General features: G+C 54.0%; 5 protein-coding genes across 5 annotated transcripts; 1 reads left to right on the plus strand and 4 right to left on the minus strand.

Annotated features, from left to right (window-relative positions):
* Positions 1-623: 623 nt before the first annotated feature.
* On the minus strand, positions 624-1,355 carry BO86DRAFT_312721 (uncharacterized protein; the record flags this gene model as incomplete). The annotated part of the gene is made up of 1 exon (XM_025667969.1): positions 624-1,355. A coding segment is annotated over one exon (732 nt), but the record flags the coding sequence as incomplete, so codon positions are not given.
* Positions 1,356-2,432: 1,077 nt separating this feature from the next.
* Positions 2,433-4,111, minus strand: BO86DRAFT_399518 (uncharacterized protein; the record flags this gene model as incomplete). The annotated part of the gene is made up of 8 exons (XM_025673635.1): positions 2,433-2,731; positions 2,794-2,861; positions 2,924-3,309; positions 3,369-3,436; positions 3,494-3,530; positions 3,595-3,779; positions 3,836-3,956; positions 4,016-4,111. The coding sequence occupies 8 exons, from the start codon at positions 4,109-4,111 to the stop codon at positions 2,433-2,435; spliced, it is 1,260 nt and encodes a 419-aa protein (XP_025527881.1).
* Positions 4,112-8,144: 4,033 nt separating this feature from the next.
* Positions 8,145-10,807, minus strand: BO86DRAFT_362239 (S53 family peptidase; the record flags this gene model as incomplete). The annotated part of the gene is made up of 7 exons (XM_025669903.1): positions 8,145-8,489; positions 8,567-8,709; positions 8,826-9,460; positions 9,519-9,609; positions 9,656-9,773; positions 9,824-10,282; positions 10,332-10,807. The coding sequence occupies 7 exons, from the start codon at positions 10,805-10,807 to the stop codon at positions 8,417-8,419; spliced, it is 1,995 nt and encodes a 664-aa protein (XP_025527882.1). The 3' UTR covers positions 8,145-8,416.
* A 1,864-nt stretch (positions 10,808-12,671) lies between these two features.
* BO86DRAFT_362240 (cellulase family protein) lies at positions 12,672-14,067 on the plus strand (the record flags this gene model as incomplete). Its single annotated transcript, XM_025669904.1, has 4 exons — positions 12,672-13,084; positions 13,134-13,307; positions 13,360-13,927; positions 13,979-14,067. The coding sequence occupies exons 1-4, from the start codon at positions 12,677-12,679 to the stop codon at positions 14,065-14,067; spliced, it is 1,239 nt and encodes a 412-aa protein (XP_025527883.1). The 5' UTR covers positions 12,672-12,676.
* Positions 14,068-14,465: 398 nt separating this feature from the next.
* Positions 14,466-15,443, minus strand: BO86DRAFT_430057 (class I SAM-dependent methyltransferase; the record flags this gene model as incomplete). The annotated part of the gene is made up of 2 exons (XM_025675673.1): positions 14,466-15,245; positions 15,300-15,443. The coding sequence occupies 2 exons, from the start codon at positions 15,441-15,443 to the stop codon at positions 14,547-14,549; spliced, it is 843 nt and encodes a 280-aa protein (XP_025527884.1). The 3' UTR covers positions 14,466-14,546.
* Positions 15,444-15,937: the final 494 nt, after the last annotated feature.

The raw sequence follows: 15,937 nt of genomic DNA on the forward strand, positions 1-15,937 counted from the left end.
CCACCAGGGATCCGTTTGTTCTTCTGTCTCGGGGGGTGACGACTGGATAAATCACTTATCGGTAATTGTATCCACATAATGTGATAACCCAGACTATAGTTGTTAGTTAGAAAACCTAGCTTTTAAGATTGGTAGTTTAGGGTGAACGAGAAAAAATAGATAAAAATAAGAAAAGAAATGCAGACCAGAGTGGATCAATCAAAAGCAAACATGAAGATCTGTAGTGCATGCATTTGTAGTGCATGGATTACCCAGATTCTAAATAGACAATGCCTGCTCTGCACTATCAGGCGGCAAATTAAGGTGATCCCTCTAGTAGAAAATTTTACAACTGAATTGTCCACTAGAACATTGATTGAATTACCGAACAAAGTATGTACAAACTTATGCATATGAACACTGCAGAGAAGTTTGTGGAGAGGGATAAATAACAGATAAATACACAATTAAAGCGAGGATCGTATCGCACATATGCAATAAACAGGGCAACATGCATGGTGTTGGGTATCCAAATCCCGCCAGCGCTGAAGAAAACATGAAGAACAAAGACTCCACAAGAAACTGCGGATTCTAGTGATATTTCACAAACTAAAGGTGCACCGAGAAACCCATCATCTCCTCCCTCAAACAGCCTCCCAATCCATCGCATCGACCAAAAAGTCCCACTCATCGGGATCACTCTCGCTCCCGCCCGCAGCGGCGGCGGCCGCCGCCGCATCGTCCTGGCCCGCCTCGCGCCCGAGCTCATCGACGCGCAGCTGGGCGATGTCGGCCGCCTCGACCAAGCCCTGCAGGATCTGGACGAAGATGGTATCGAAATCGTAGCTCTCGAGCGGGGTCAGCGCGTCCTTCCAGGCCTTGTAGCCGGCGCGCCAGGTCTGGGGGTCGCGCTCGCGCTCCTCGGGGTCCAGGTCGGCGTACTTCCAGCGGTTGCGCAGCTCCTTGGCCTTCTGCAGGTGGGCGAAGCGGTCGCCGGAGCCCAGCACCTCGAAGTACGGGCTGTCGAGGTCGCGGAGGGCCTCGAGGACGTTGGCGTGGTAGCGGTGGGTTCCGGAACCACCACCATTCATCTCGTCCGCCCAGCTGATCTTGGTGGACGTGGACGTGGACGGGTGCGCCCGCGACACGTGGATGTTCCACACCAACATCAGGTACACGAGCGCCCGCTCCAGCAGGCCGTAGTACTCGTGGAAGTCCAGCTTGAACATCTGCTCCGCGTACAGCTGCTCCGTCGCGGGTTGGTCGCGGTTCGTCGCCTGCTTGAACCCGTCGACCAGGTGTCGCAGTTTCCACTCCAGGCGGCGGCGGATCTTGCGGTACCGCGAGAGGGCCTCGACGGCGTCCGCGATGGACGGTGGGATCGGTCGTTTCTTCTGCGTCTTCGTCGGGGACTGGGATTCAGAGCGCAGGCTGGGTGCGCAGGAGGACGGCTCCGGGGTCGGCTCCGGGTGGGTCGGGATCTTCTCCCAGCCGTCGCCGAGCGAGGAGCTCACTCCTCCAACCACCCGCGGGAGTCTGGCGGCGCGTTGCTGCTGCTGCTGTTGCTGCTGTTGCTGCTGGGTTGGGCTCGTGCTCGTCAGAGCCGTGCCGTTGCTAAGACCAGGGCGCGGGGACGGGGTCCAGATTTTAGGCTTCGTGTTGGGTGCAGTTGACGCCCCGTTGAGAGTGCTGTTGGCTGTGGCTGTGGCTGTGATGGTAGTGGTGGTGGTCGTGGTGGTTGCAGTGGCGGGCTGGAGTGGCCCGGTAGGCTTGGATTTGTGAGACTTTTTGCCATGGCGATTGTTCTTGGTCCCACCATGGCCACAATGGTGCTGATGATGAGTGGTGGTGATGGTGGAGCTTACACTGGATGGCTTGTCGGAGCCCTGGGGGGCCCAGCGCGACTTAGCAAGTTCTTCACTCATATCTGCAGCCATGATGATAATTTGTGATGAGATAAGTTCGCGCCAGTTTCACCGAATAATCTTATCGGGTTGCGCGAAAAGTGAAACGGGGAGCCTGGCGTGCGACGGAATGGCGGCTATTTATGCATCTGACTAAACTTGTGCCGCTTTGTTTCTGGCTTCACCGCGGGAGTCTCCGCCCTCCTTGAGCCTTTGTGCTTGGAACAACTCAATCATTGTGCAGATAATTTAAGGTTTTTTTGTGAAGAGATATTATTAAGGTGATGAATTAGATCTGCGGGTGTACTTCATCATGGAGACGATCATTAACAATGGGATCAACATGATCTTTGTAGATAGGAAATTTGGTACAGCACATAGGAGAAATCTTTGAATGATTGACAGCCCAGGTGACAAATGCCTCCCCCTGGGTATAAGTTGTGTATTCGGTGCAAAGGGTATCGAACAAACCCGGAAACAAAGCAAAACCCGTCATGACTCCATAACACCGTTCCTCATGGATGGTAAGTTAAGTATTGGGGGTTCCTTTTAGACCCGAGTGTATTTTCCGTCCATCTCCACCAAATGGACCTCGCTGTTGTCATCACGCGGGCCGCGTGACACATAATCCACTGAAAAATTGACCGACTTGGAGATTTTGCTGTTGGCATTGGTCTGGCCCTTGGACAGAAAGGAAGGGCCGCGCGAGGCGTAGGTCCGTCGCGAGCCCTGGCTGTTCATCCCCGGGATGTTGTGGGCGGCCACCGCTCGGGCGGCGGGGAGACAGGTCGTGAGGATGGCGATTTGCGACTCGATGACGGACCAGTGGATGAGTGGGAGGAGACCAGCTATTTGGAGTCAGTGTCACGCTTCCTCTTACCGATAGTGAAGGATGAGAAAATAGGCTTACCGGTTTGGTTCACGCCCCAGCGGTGGTTCCAGAACACAACCAGCCGAATAATTGCGACAACCGTCAAGCTGGATAGCATGTACCATCAGTATGGATATAAGGAATCCGAAAGCCACATGATCCAACTCACATCAAGCCCATCATGAACATCATTCCCACGGTGATCTTCTTGCCGGTCGGCAGCTGCAGCTTCGAAACCTCGTAAACGGGCAGGATGACGATGATGACGTCGGCGACGATATTCACGATACAGTGCACGAGAATGGCGTCGATGAAGTCGATGCAGGTTCCGCCGGCGTAGTTCGTGGCCCAGCCATCCCAATCCAGGTGGACCGGGGTGCACCGGAGCAGGTCGACCAGCGCAAAAGTGATGCCGATCGAAGCGTTCACGCCGATCATGATGTAGGCGAAGGTGCGGAAAACGCGCGACTGGAAAATGCGGAGGAGGAAGAGCAGGACGGAGATCTTGGCGAGCGAAATTTGCGTCTTGTAGACCATCGCCAGGGCTTCGAAGTGCTATTTGGACGGTGGTCCGTCAGTGTTACTCCATGAGTGCACGAGCCTGCCACACACACCTTATAGAAATTCGTGATGTCGTCGAACGGGACGTCCCAGATGTTCTGGCCGAAGCCGTAGTAGATCACTGGTGCAGTGTTAGTGTATAGAATAAGCCGTCAAGCCTCAGGAAAAGATCACGCACTCTTGTCGTACATGGCATATTCCACAACACCAAAGACCTGGACGACGTCATCAGTGAACTGCCAGCACGAAATCCAGTACGCGACCGAGTCTTAGTCTTACAAATGAGAGCGCGATTGTGGTGTCGTCCGGCCCCCAGCCTCCCGCAAGACCCTGGAGCTTGGCCCATAATCGGATGACGAAGAAGACGGTCGCAAGAACGAGCGGCGCAAGAACGGATGGGTCCACGAGGGAAGGACCTGCGCGAGGGCGGATATTACATTCTTGTTCGAAGAGGTGTCTGGCGTCTGCGAAGGATCAGTATGCGAAACGTCTTGATTGGACAATCATTCAAAAAACTCACGGAAATACTCCTTGGGAGTACATTCACTTGAAGCGTAGGCGATCAGGCTGGACTCTTTGGTGCAAACACACGAGGTGTCGGTGATTGGGCAATCTGGATAGGTTTGCTCCCAGTAGGACAACTGCCAGAGGAACAATTAGTGTGAGAAACACCAAGTCGAGGCGCAAGATGGGTACTGACGACGCATTCTGAGAAATCGGCGGTGGTATAATTGGTTGCGAGCGCGGTGGTGGTGAGAGTTCCCAGCAGGAACAGAAGAGTTTGGTGAAGCTTCATAGTGACAGTGACAGGCTTTGTCAGGTGCAACGAGACAGCAGCAGCAGCAACAGCAGCAGCACGTTGCAGCGGCAGTAGTTCATTATTACAAGTGGATGAACTTCGGGGGGGAAACAGTCTTAACACCCCTTATTAAGACAGCCCTCGGGCCAAACCTTCTCCTCGAGTCCACACGCACCACCTGAAACGTCAAGCAACGGTTGAGCGAGCACCGAACCAAGCCTACATCTACGCGGTGCATGAATCGTATCGTGTACATGCCCACCTTGGTTGGGGGGGCCAGATCACTCTATTGCACATGGCCTTGACTTGACTAAGGAAACTCAGATTTTGAAGAAAAATAAAAAAAAAAAAAAAAAAAAAAAAAAAAAAAGCTTAATGACTGGCAGCAATAGCGAAATCTCGGTAGAAAAGTCTGCCCTGCCATGGATTTAAGATTGAGTGTGGTGGGCTACCATCGATCTACTCGGTACTCCGTAGTACAGTTGCTACTCAGTAGACTACAGTGCGCAGGGACCCGTGGGTGGGAGTGAAACGGAACACCCCCGCTAAACCTCTTTGGTGCTTAACCTCCGTGGCGGCGATCGGCTTGTGTTGCCCGACAAGACGCAGTGCACCCGCCGCTGTGTGTCTGGTCCAATCCGAAGGATTTCCAATTACTTGGGCACCCCCACTCCACTAACAAGATCAAGGTAGAATCCTCGACCGGTGACCCAGGAGGATTCTGTACTGTCCATGACAAAAAAAAAAGACCAACCTGGACGTCCTTCCTGAGTCCCCATCATCGGCTGAAATGACTCTGTTTGACTGAAACTCCTTCCAATGACGCCATGTGATCGGGGTTTTTTTGTTTAATACTGCAGCCTACCACCACCCTGTGCCTGTACCCCGCAAGAAAACAAAAAGGATCACCAAACCCTGGCTTGGTGGCGTGCTGCCACGCACGTGGCCTTCTAGAAATCTCCAGCCCGAGGAGGATCGTCCTCCAGGCCTCCTCCTTTGCACTGCACCTAATCACCCCCTCCTACCTCTTTTGCACGGTACCTATGCCTCGTGCAGCTGCCAAGTGGGACAACCACGTTAAGCAGCTGCTGGACTGTTTGTTATAAATGAAGGATCCAGACTTCATTCCCGAGGTCCCAACTTGGAAGGCCTTGGAAGGGCACAGTGCGCCATTGCAAATACTTTCAAGGGCTTAGTGCCCCCCTCATTAAGGTATCCGGGGCAATGTTGATCCGCGGAAGTAGATCTCCGAAAGGGAAATGTCTCCGGCACCAACATAATCCTTTCATAAGTTATACTCATATACTCCGTAGTATGCTGGCTGGCGGACGGTGTCTCCGAGGATCAGCATCATACCTGCAAATGTTTATTGCAGGGGGGAGTCTGTTTAATATATGTACCTCGGATTCTCGGTTGACCTCTTGCCAGAACCGGCAGTCACCAGTGCGGCAGCGGCAGCAACGGCAGCATTGACCGCGGTACCTTGTGCCACTGTGTGAGATCGAGCCTCTTCCGGAGCTGATCGACCCAGAGCTAAATTTGGCCTCTTTGTACTTAATTATGTGTAATTAATTAATCGCTGCGCAGCTCTTCCGCGGAGCCCAGCTGAGCCCAGCTCAGCCCAGCCCTGTTTGCCACCCCCTACTGATTGATCTGGTGAACTAATTCTATGTCCAGTCCGTCAGTATCTTGTTGTCAGTGTTTTGTGCTCTAGCCTTAGGCATCGACTTTCGGTTTGAACCGCTTGCTTACATTTGACTCAGCCTCGGGTCTATTGTGGCTCCTCCGTCATTCCTCATATCCCATTATTCTCTACTTCTTTCGATCTCTTCAAAGGTCCATTGAACTCAGTCTACTCACAAATTTGAGTCCATCACGGACCAGAGCACAGTTGCGTCCTAGTCGAAAGTATATCGCAGGGCTTAAGTTCATCTTTGCCAGACCACCTCTTGGCTAAAGCAGATCATACTTTGTGAGGCGCCGATGGTTTAATGCCACCCGTATCAACTTGCCCGATCCAAGTCTTGGCGTGGGGGGGCGGAGGGTCAGGGAAACCCGCGCGATGCCGATCTGAATTTAGGAAGAGATCAAATACGATCGATCCCCATAACCAGGGCAGCAAGCAGCTGGGTATCTTATCCTCACTGCTCTGTCTCGTATCTTCCGATGATATGCGATGCGACTCAAAAAGCGAACCCTTTTTCTTGTGTCGGTAATCGATATGTAACCTTTGACCCGATGCACTGGTTGCAGAGTAAACAATTAGACTTTACCATCCGGCTACATCCGGGTCCTGCCGCCAGCAAAACCGAGCGAGGAACTCTAAAAATGTGCACACAGTGTCACACACAATGGATTCTGCATGCAAGCAGCAAGACCCTAGTCAAGCAGAAGAGAAACATACCCACCGCAATCCATGGCTCTAGGACAGGGCCAACCGTGCTTTTTTTTTTTTGTCACAGGGATGAAGAGCTATCGAAGTGCATGTAAGGAACAGGTAACGAGCTTAGCGAATGCGTTTCAGCTCCCCAGCTAACCTCCAAGCGAATCCCAACCCCAAGTTCTTTCTATACCATCACTCCCAGCTAGCCCCCTGATCTTCCAACCCCAAACAACACGGAAGCTCGCTACCAAACTCTGCCCTTCAACACCAACCTCCAACACGAAACACACCCGTCTCCTCATCCCACGCATAATGCACCTACCAACTCAAATTCGAAAAACACCTTTCGTCTAGTCTAGCCTTCTTCATTCCCCCAACTTTTGGGAATCAGGCTTTCGGCTCTTCGAACAAAACCGGATTCTACGCCCGAGCGCTAACAAACCTTAAGTCCCGGTCGGAGACCCTGCAGAGTGGTTGCTCACGAGCGAGCGCAGATTCCCGCCCCTCCTTCATCTTTACACTACTGTGCTGTGAGTATGTCACTACTGTACTGTACTGTACATACAAAAATGTGCATACTCGCTTACTTAAGCGGGAGCACTATTCCACCCGGTCGATTCCACTCCGCGCTCCCCAAAATTTAGGTCCGGTGTGGAGGTGAAACCTGGAGACTTTTTTTCATGATTCGAGTGTCTCGCCTTCGGTATGGAGATGACGACTCGGGAGGGATCCAGTTCGGTTGGTTTGATCCTGGCCCTAATTCCGACTCTGGCTCTGAGTCTGGAGGCAAGGGGGCCCTTGATGACTCGAGTAGCATTAGGTTGCCGTTGCGGTGCCTCGAGGCGAGTAAATCGCCTTGACTCCTTTCAGGGTCAAGAATTGCTGGTGGGAATCGTCGGGGGCCTTGGCGGATGACTCGATTTGATGCTGGACCTGACTCGGATTTTGAGGTTTGTATCGTTCTGGTGCCATGACTCGAGCCTGCAATATGGTGTGCAGTGAGGTCTCGATACGACGCAGTGTTTTGCTCTGGCCTGACGAAGAGGTCAGCGTTTGTGGCGTGTTGAAAACAAACTCTTTTCAGCGCAGTAGCTCTAGCCCTTCCTCCCACTGGTCTTTTTCTTTCCCTGGCTGCTTTTTCGGTTGCATGCTCGGAGTCCCTCGGCCGTGCTCCTCATGCTCTGGTGGAGGAGGGTTCGGTACGAGGACGGACTCTGGGTGGTGTGAACTGGTCCGGGGATTCCCGTATCCGTTCTGCTGGCCTTGGTCCGTTCTGCGTCTGCCATGGTCCGCTCGGGTATCTTATCTATCTCCCGAGTCAGGTCCCAGGACCTTTTTCTTGGTTACCGGGATGAACTATGGCTACAGCTATTTGTCACAATAACCGGTCCTGGGACCTTGACCATGATCGCGAAGCTGGACGTGCTCGACGACCAACAAACACGGATGTCCTCATTGTAGATATCGTCTGGGCCCGTCTCGTTCGAAGCACAAACTTTCCATGGGCGGAGTTTGTGTTGCTTGCAGACGCCTAAACCACAGACCTTACTGACTAGAGCCATCTATCTTAGGTACTAGCGGATCCTCGATCCCTGGAAATGCCACGTGGGCGACATGAGTGCGCGGTGGCACCGACTTACTAGTCATGTCAAGACGCAAGGCCCTTCTCGCTCGTGCATTGAGTTCAATAGCTTATGTACATTGACTTTGAATCATATCTGGGTGGAAGGATCGATAGAAGTGCCACTCGTCCCGATCAGACCATGGGACTGAACTGAGACATTCGTTTTCTGCTTGGTGAAGGTTTTGGGGATACGAGACAGGCGAAGGTAAGAGAAGCAATTAGTGATTTGTAAGCTCGTGTGCTTGGTTGAGCTTCGTTGGTTTGTCGTGTGAAGTTGTGGCTGCAACTTCAATCTCTACGGCAGCGACAGGAACAGCTTCTTCAGCTTGGGGTAGTTGGGGGTCCCCAATCCAGTAGTGGGGTCCCATCTGTGGCGGTTACAGTGTTAGCAAGCCCCCCCTCGTGATCTGTGTCCGATAGAGTGGTTTCTGTCTCGTGGACTTACCCGGGGATAGCGCTAAAGCCGTAGGTACCACATCCAGCGTTGGTACCGTTGGTGATATCATTCAGGGCTTCGGGGTGCTCATAGAGCACGGGGTTGATGAAGCCCACGGGGCCCTTTCCGACCGCGAGACGCTCCTCGTTGATCTGGGAGAGAAGGACAACAAATTAGCTCTGTTTCGGGGCTGGAACACCACACCGGTGGTGGCGTTGTCTTCCCCCTTGATTGGCTTTGCGGGTCTCTCTCATGGTCTAGAACTCACCAGCGTCAGCACGGAGGCAAACAGTGGCGACGCCAAGCTGGCCCCGTAGAAATGGTACAGCTCCTCGCCCATGTAGGCGCGGAAGTTGGCGCCGTTGGCCGCGACGTCCGGGTACGCGCGCCCGATGCGGTTGTACAGGCCCTTGGTCGTGTTGAGGTCGACCTCCAGCTCCGAGTAGTACGGGTAGGTCAGGTTGGCGCGCTGGAAGTAGGTCGCGACCGCCTTCTTCTGGTACTCGGGCTGCGGGAAGTAGTTGGAGAAGCCGCCCGAGGAGCTGAAGTTGCTGGCCGTGCCGCCCAGGTTCGCGTGCATCACGCTCTCCGCGTCCTCGTAGGTCTGGTCCGCGTAGAGCATCGTGCCGCCCACCGAGGTCACGTACGGGCAGTTGGACGGGTACTGCGGGTTGAAGATCTTCGCCTCCGGGCCCAGGCACCCGTTCGCGTTGCCGCCGTCCCCGGCGAAGGAGGCCACGCCGTAGTCGCCGGAGGCGAAGAGGATCGAGTGCCCTTGCAGGCCGAGCTTCAGGAACTCGTTGCATTGCCGCTTGGTGTATGCGACCGGGAGGTCTTTCTCGGCCTGGCCGTAGGATGCCGAGATGACGTTTGTGGGCTTGTAGACGCCGCACTGCAGCTTGCCTGGGGTACCGTTAGGGCTTTTTTGTCTGGTGAAAAATTGGCATCATCGGGAGCGTACCTTTGTATCCGCCGGCGTTGGGGTCAGGGTAGACGGGGTCGATGTCTGGGTCATTGCCTTTTTCTCCGTATGCGCTGTAGGTGCAGTAGGACTGGAAGAGTTGGCTAGAGTCACAAAAGGGGCAGGATTACACATACGCCATCCAAAGCATCCAAGAACGTGTTGAACAGGTTGGTAGTCGCGACTTCACGCGGCTCGTAGTACTGGTCGTCAACCTGATACAGGGTGACTTGCTGTGGGTAGATCAAGGCGTAGCTATAGACTGTCTTAGTACCGTGCATCCTGAACCAGTCCAATTTACTTACGCCATGTCAATGTCAATGTTTGATTCACCGGTGTTCAAGGAGCTGTCAGTCGGGACAGAGTAGTTGGCTCCATCGATGAGCGCTGGAATGGGATATGTGCCCTGGGGAACCCATGGAGCATAGGCTTTGTAGAAGAGATCGAGGTCGGCCTTGGCAAAGTAGTCGCCCTGCTCATACAGCCCCAGGGTGTTGCCCTTCGTCGCCTTCGTCGCATCGGGGATCTGGTACAAGGCCTTGATGCACGTCGGGGTCATGTTGGATCCGCAGCCTTGCAGCTCAGTCGGCAGTAGTTTGGCTTTGCTGGAGATGATCGCGTCGCCAGTGACAGCCTTCAGGTTGGACGCATGACCGAGCTGCGACGCGCGCTTGACCTTCTTGCTTTTCTTGACTACTGGTGTGAGTTTGACACCAGGCGTGATGTAATCAATGTGATGCTGGATGTGTTCGGGGACATGGTAACTAAAGACAGATCAGCCATTGGTGTGCCTCCCGCGAGTGTCATACACACCTGTCACATCCAACTCTGATGCTCGCACTGCCGGCGCTCTCGTGCTCATGAAACTTGGTCTTCAAGAGGTTTTCGGCTTCGTGCGCGTAGGCATCGAAGGCAAGCCAGCCCTTGTTATCGGAGTGCACAACTCGGGAATGATCAATGCCAGCGGAGGCGAGCCATTCTCTCACTGCCTCGACGGCTTCCTCGGAGGGACTGAACATGTCATGGACCTGGTCCGCTGTCCAGTACTGGCCATAACGCGCAGACTCCGGATGAGAGACTTCCATGAGGTAATCGTAACCCTTCTCCAGATTGCTCTGGGCCAACCCAATGCGCATTGGCAGGACAGCATGGCTGTCGACGCGGGCCCTCTTTACCCAGTCCGAAGAGTCGCGGCCGCGCTTTTCATGTAGGACATGCTTGACTGTCGCGGGAAGAGCATTGGCCAAAGCCGCAACGGCCAGAGCCACCGTAAGCTGGCGTACAAGCATTGTGAAGTCTGGTCAACGCGCTCTGGAAAAGAGCTGGCCGAGATCGAGCCGTTCAACGCGACTTTAAATAAGAGGGCAGAAGCCCCTCACGAGCAGTGGACCCCTTGCAGGCATGGCAAGTAGGTACCATGCGAGATTGGATTGCGACATGAAAGCCCACACCGCCGGCAGACGAACCACGATGGGTTTGTTGATTGGTTGGTGACGGTGTCGGATAGGCTCTGGTGCCTTGATGAACAAACGTAGAAGCGGTGACATCCAAGCATCCTTGCGTGATCCTGGGCAAACGTGTAATGGGGCAAACAAAATTGGCAAGGTGATACGCCGCTTATCTGCCCGTTGCAGCGGACGATTGGACTGTTGACATTTCTAGCCTCGGTTAGCGGGTTTGTTATCTGCAGCTAAGCTTCCGGGGCCGGTGTCATTCGCTGCTGCAACCGGAGTATGGCCGGAGAACCGACTGCCACAAGGCGGGAGGACGATAAGAGACCGCATTATTGGGCAAGGTGTAAATTAGCTGCATGGCTGGTATGATTGCGGACCAAGTTTATCGTCGCGAGTGCGTGATGAGCTGCACAGAAGAAGGCGGATGCTTTGTGGATCGATACCCCAAACACGCATTACCGTGATGCTGTGGGATGTGATAAGTTGGGGAAACCAAGTGTCCATTGTAAACTCAATCTCAGGAATGGTCGCTTATATGTTAAATGGCGAGGCTGACTCAATTTCAGTCATGGAATCAGTTTTGCGGACTCTGAACATGACGTTTATGAACTTAGAGGGGTAACTCTACTCGATTTCCGGGCAAGAAAAGGCTTCTTGCTCTGGTTTCATGTCAGTGCCTGGACTTCCAATGGATCGTTATTTCAAGATGCGCAAGCGATGCATCATGGCATAACAGAAGATGTGAGGAGTGAGGAGTGAGAAGGTGAAGCGATGGAGTGTTGTTTGCATTGTAGACAAATCAGACACATCAGACAAACAGGTCACACTGACCTCCTCCACCTCCCCTGATTCTTCCGTCTTTCATCTCTCCAAGAACAGCATTCTATTCCTTTTACTCTTCTCTGGCTGAAGCTTGAATCATTTCGAATCTTGGCCATTTGGCTATCGAGAGAGTCATCCTGCTTATAGCATTCCAAGTTTCTTATCATCCCAATTGTTCGACGGCCATGACACCCTAAAGGGTTGATGATCAACCTGAACATGCGAGCACGGCAATTAAGGACAATGGGGATGCTCAGGAGAAGCTCTGATCGCAAAGCGGGGTAGACATCGGCTAATTGCACCATTCAACCCATTGGTGCGTTTTCTTGAAGCGGGGACGGGGAGCTGCTGCAGGGTTACATCAGCTAATCAACAGGCATAGAGACAGTACAACGACGTGCAGAGATGCTGAAGAATCTCATGACATCATCCTCCCAAATTATCCGATGGGATCTCTGGACATACTCGACTATCGTTTGAGTCGATGTAAACCTAGGCTGTTCACTTCAAGATCCTTGGTAGCACATGCATGAGGAACAGCTGTTTGAGCCGTTCATGTTCTCGGGACACGAATGTTGCGCATTTCGGTGTTTTGAGATGCGGGGATTATGGACCAGGGCACTTCATTTCCCCGCTTGACAACAGGCACAATCAGGTTGTCCACGAATAGCACTCGTCAACGCCACGGGCAATATGGAGATATCACCAAGACCGGAGAACGAGTGGAAATGGGTCAATCATGCGACCTCATGATTGACATGGGTGTATGCGGGCTAAACATATGAGCATTCGGGACGAGGAGGTCATCTTAAAAAGCCAACATTCTCGGCGATATGCATGGACTCATCCTATTCTATCCTCCATCGCACAAGTACCAACATAATGTATCTTCGACGAGTGCTCGGTCTGCTCTTTGCTGCAGGACCCCTGATTGCCAACGCAATCTCATCCGAACCTCTCTCTACGTCAGGGCGATGGATCGTTGACTCCGACGGCAACAATGTTACCTACGCCGGGGTGAACTGGCCTGGTGCAGCTGAGGCCATGTTGCCGGAAGGGCTGCAGTACCAGTCTATCGAATACATCGTCAGTAAGATCAAGAGTCTGGGCATGAACGTCATCCGCCTTACCTTCGCCATTGAGATGATCGACGACATTTATGAGAACGGCGCAGATGTCCCAATCAAGACATCTCTAATCAATGCCCTGGGAGAGACAAATGGCACCGCTGTGTACAACGACATCATTAGCAATAATCCTCAGTTCAATGACGAAACTACCAGATTGCAGGTGAGTAATGACTCGGACTTACTGCAGCAGTGAACACTAACAACCGAAGGTCTACGACGCTGTCGCCAGCGAATGCTACAAACAGGGTATTTACGTGCACCTCGACAACCACATCTCCAAGGCCATGTGGTGCTGCAGCACCACGGACGGCAACAGCTGGTTCGGAGACACCTACTTCAACGTAGCGAATTGGCATCGTGCGTGGACTTACATGGCGACCCACGTAAGTCTCTTCCTTGTCTTCCCAGCCTCATCCTCGCTGACAAGAAGCACAGGTCAAATCCCTTCCAGCGGTCAAGAGTGTAGGCATGCGGAACGAGCTCCGCACTCCGGCCGACAACGCGACCTTGACCAGCACCTCCTACAACTGGGAGAATTGGTACACCAACATGGTGGAGAACGCGAAGCAAGTGCACAGCGCCAACCCGGATCTCCTGATCTTCTTCTCTGGCCTCAACTTTGACGTAACCCTGTCGCCGATCCCCACCGCGTCCGATCTGGGGAGCGGCACCGTCTTCCTGAAGACGGACTTCGATTTCGCGGACAAGATCGTCCTGGAGCTGCACAACTACGACTCTTCGGCTTCGAGCTGCAGCAGTCTGTCGTCGAGCTTGCTGAGCGACGGCTTCAATGCGTTGGAGACGGACAATGCGAGTATCAAGAATGTCCTACCTGTCGTCCTGACCGAGTTCGGCTATGCGCAGGACGATACCACGTACACCGGGGTGTATGCTTCCTGCCTCGCGGAGTGGATTCCCAGCGTGCATGCGGGTTGGATGGTCTGGGTTCTGGCGGGTAGCTACTATATCCGAGAAGGAACTCAGGACTATGACGAGACATGGGGTGAGTTGTCCCGCGTGGCAATGTTGAAGCGCCCAAGCTAATTATTTATAGGGCTCCTCGATCACACCTGGTCGGACTGGCGGTCATCTGAGGCGATCGAGAACGGCATCGCTCCGATGGTGGAAGCCAGTCTGGGCTAGACACAGTGAGGACTTCTTCGGCACTTGGGCCAGTGGCCATCGGACCATCGGTTATATCGAATAGTAGTGTCTTCGGAGTTGTACTGGTGTCGCAATCCCTTTAAAACCATAAGTCTGATCAACAGTTCTTTCTCCAAAGCCATCTTCAATTTCAAGTCATTCATTATTCTGTGACCTAATGGTCACGCTTCTTTACATCCGGGAGGAAAATCTCCAGGTCTGTTGATTGTAGACAAGCCACCGAGGTGATCAGCTACACCGAATTTAGGATGAAAGGAACAGTTACAGCGATAATCTACAACACATCCAAATACCAAACACTGCCCTCCCAAAGCCGACCCAAATCATCGAAACCGTACATCATTAACCACTCCAATCGAGTCAGTATCCCTCGATTCAATCCCTCCAAGCAAAACTCCCTATGACCAAGCCCAAGACGCAGCATCTCCAATCCAAAACCCCAACACCCCGCCTCCAACCTACGACACGCGAGTAATCACAAACTCGATCCCGAACTTCACGCCCTCCATCCACGCGACATCCTCCGCCTCCATCCCCCACTCCTCCAACTCGACCTCCCTGACCACGACCTCCCACCGCGTCCCCGTCTCCGCCTGCACCGCCTCCCACATCTTCACGAAAGACTCCCGATTCTGGTAGAACGTCACCCCCCACGGCCGGACATACTCGACGGGCCGCCGCCGCCCCTGCTGGAACCCGACGACCGTGGTCCCGGGCCTCGAGAGCGCGGCGATCCGCTTACAGGCCGCCTGCTGGCCCGCCCGGCTGAACAGATGCAGGAACTGCGCCGCAATCACCAGATCGACGTTCCCCTGCACGGGGGCCAGCGCCGCGTCCGGCATGGTGTGGAAATCCCCCTCGATGAACCGCGCCTGCATGCGATTCGCGTCCCGGAACAGCTCGTACCCCAGCTGCCAGAGGCGCGGCTCGCGGTCGACGGCGACCATGCGCGTGGTCGGCACGCCGTGGGCGGCCAGCAGGCGCAGGTCTTGGCCGAGGCCCGTGCCGAGGTCGAGGATCATGGAGGAGCCCGAGGTGGATTGGCCGCGCGCCCGGGCGACGAGGCTGTCGAATTCCGGGAAGCCCGCTAGCCCCGGTAGGAGGAAGATCCACATCCCGATGCAGGGGTAGTTGCCTAGCGGCCAGGCGCGGTTGCGCTTTGATGGTTAATTTGGTTTGGGGGGGGTGAGGGGAGAGGGAGAGTGGCGTACGATGCTGTGGAGGTGGGTGGGGAGTTCCTCGTCAGGGATCTCGCTCCAGTTGTTGTAGACGAACCGGGTCGAGGGCTTGAGTCTGGCGCCGTAGTCGGGGCGGTACCAGACTGAGGGATTGGCTGCGGACAGGGTTGGAGCCATGGTAGCAGAGATGTGATGGTGGTGTTGAGGGTGGTGCAGGATGGGATGGAGGTAGTTGAGAGGAGGAGGGAGTGGTTCAAGTTGGCCAAGGCCGACCTCCTTAGCTTTTGTACAAGATGGCTACATGAACCATCGCTGCGAGAAGAGAGAAGCTTTAGGTGAATGATGTGAGCTGACGCTTTTTATGAACCATTCACTGGGAGCAGGGTTCGTCATCAGCGCTCGGATGGCAGTCATGGGAACAAAGAGAGCGAGCCGCCGCACCGTAGCCGATGCTAATCCTCGTATCCGGCGGGCTAGCCCGAGCTGACGGCGTGTAATCCGGCGACTGTTCCGCGAGCGCTCATTCGCAAGTGTGGTGAGAGGGGCCTCATTACACGGTTCCTGGACGTTCAGCCCCTCTACTGGGTGCAGTCAGCCTCTCACTAACTGGTGGGGTGTTCTTTTGCTCATCCCCTTATCCTCTGATCTGACCTCGCGCGTGCGGGGCAACA

Source organism: Aspergillus japonicus, assembly GCF_003184785.1.
Source record: "Aspergillus japonicus CBS 114.51 unplaced genomic scaffold BO86scaffold_23, whole genome shotgun sequence".
In the NCBI taxonomy this organism is placed as follows: domain Eukaryota; kingdom Fungi; phylum Ascomycota; class Eurotiomycetes; order Eurotiales; family Aspergillaceae; genus Aspergillus; species Aspergillus japonicus.